Source organism: Fusarium tjaetaba, assembly GCF_013396195.1.
Source record: "Fusarium tjaetaba strain NRRL 66243 chromosome Unknown NRRL66243_c0000188, whole genome shotgun sequence".
Lineage (NCBI taxonomy): Eukaryota > Fungi > Ascomycota > Sordariomycetes > Hypocreales > Nectriaceae > Fusarium > Fusarium tjaetaba.
Genome location: NW_023501384.1, coordinates 191,968 through 193,986, shown reverse-complemented (window position 1 = coordinate 193,986; position 2,019 = coordinate 191,968). Strand labels below are relative to the sequence as shown.

General features: G+C 50.0%; 1 protein-coding gene across 1 annotated transcript; it reads right to left on the bottom strand.

Moving 5' to 3' along the window:
- Positions 1–209: 209 nt before the first annotated feature.
- On the bottom strand, positions 210–1,740 carry FTJAE_8626 (uncharacterized protein; the record flags this gene model as incomplete). The annotated part of the gene is made up of 2 exons (XM_037355462.1): positions 210–1,230; positions 1,295–1,740. The coding sequence occupies 2 exons, from the start codon at positions 1,738–1,740 to the stop codon at positions 210–212; spliced, it is 1,467 nt and encodes a 488-aa protein (XP_037204343.1).
- Between the last annotated feature and the right edge of the window lie 279 nt (positions 1,741–2,019).

The following is a 2,019-nucleotide window of genomic DNA, read 5'->3' as shown; positions in this document are numbered from 1 at the left end:
TCAAAGCCATTCAAAAACAGCTTCTAGATATATAAATAAATAAAAGATTAGCAAGTGTAACTGTAAACATTCAATACGAGGTCATGTTCAGTATGTGTCTCGAAAGGTGTTCACCGCCGATGAAGCTACTTGCTGGGAATCATTCTCGAGAGTTGACATAAAGAATATCATTTTAGGCCTATTACACAATGCGCCCTAGCAACGCTCCATTATCGCTTGGTAACTCTGGATGGAACTCTATCCCCGTTATATCTCGGTTGCACAGACGCCTTCCCGTTCCTACTGCTGCGCGGCATCTTTGATGAAGGAGGACTCTTCTCTTTGCTCTTATTCGTGAGCGCTAACAGTGTGCTCAGAGGTAAAAGCATGATTCTTAACAGCGTTTTGAACGGGAGGAGGATCACGGCGGTGAGTGATTCCACCGTCCACACAAACATGTTCTTACGTGATGCACTATTCTTCGCAGCACTCGCAGCAAGGGCGATAGCATCATCCAGTCTCGCATCGACCCCTGAGAAGCGCGACTCTGTCTGAAATTGGAGAAGTGTCGCCTTCTTCTCATAACGACGAACAGCCCTATTGAGCGCGTCCAACTCCGGTTGAATTGCGTTACGCACGTCGCGTGCCACAACGCTGTCTTTCTGCTTTGCTTTGCTAATTTCCTGCTTTGTTTCTTGGACAGACATGTTTTCTTCTGCTGCGAAACGTGACTCGAGTCTTTCCAGACGCGCAAGTACGGATTCCAATTGTCCCGAATTCTCACTACCTTTCTGGAATCTAGATGGTCCTCCTTGAACTACCCGTTGTAGGTGAAGCGTCCTCGACTGAACCAGCTTTATCATGTGGGATAGAACCCGAAGCTCGGCTACGAGAAGGAAGATTGTCAAATTATAATTGGAAACAAGACCTTCAGAGGGGCGACTGAGCTGTGATCGGATGGTGTGCAAGAGGTATGCGCCGAGGAGTGGGAGAATGAAACACGAGGCTAGGGCGATTATTTCGTAATAGTAAAGTTCCGCAAGAGCTTCCTGTTGCTGGCCTGATGGTTTTGTATCCTGCAATTCCTCAGTCGGTTCAGCCTGGATTTCTTGGTATTCCGGTACATGATCAAGCGGCGAGTGAGGCGTTGGCATGTGGTTGCTCGAGTCGAGGTCGCTATCATCGTCGATAACACTATCGGTTATTGACTCGTGCTGTATCCGTACCTCCTGTGCTGAGTGATACCATGCCCTGTCCAGAATAAGTACAGATGCTCGAAAGTTGCGGTAGGGGAAAGCAAATGATAGGAGCTTACCATGGCTGTGTTACAGACCAGTGAAGGAAAATGCCAGCCAAGCCTAACAACATGACATCCGTTACCACAGCGTTCCCGTTTTTGAATAGAACACCAGATATAGCTGGAAGAAGAGCAAAAGCCAATGACAATGATGCTAGGGAAGATGTCTCTCCAGGAGAAGAATGCTCAGTGCTGCTAGTATCTCGAAGCTGGGGATTAAGAAGATCTCGAGCTTCGCTGAGACTATAGTCTGAAAAGTTTGAGCTGCGGCGTGGCGGTATCGTGTCGAGACCAGGCGGTGACATATGTTGACGCCGAGAAGCAGCATCCTCAGCGACCGAGACGGTCACGGCACGGCGGAGTCCATGGCCGGGAGGCGGGGCACTGAAGCTGGAGCTGGAGCTGAAGCTTGTCCCGGTAGCGGGTCTCCCGGCGGCGGACGACGCTGTATTGTCGTCCGTCATGGCCGAAGCTCGATTGCTGAAACCGCTATAACCGTTTGTGCAGCGCGGCGCTCAGTGTTGAAGAAGGGCCGAGCTTAAACTACCTTATGTCCAAAGTTAGGTACCTAAAGAGAAGACAGCGCATTGGGCCAAGTCACGCGACAAAGCTCCCTTAAGACACGGAGAGTGAGGGGGCCAAGAAAGACGAGGAAAGACAAGGGCAGCGGTTGAGGGAACGAAAAGGGAGGTAGGTGATGAAAACGTGCGTTGTGCAACACTTGGAGCAATCGGAATGTGGTG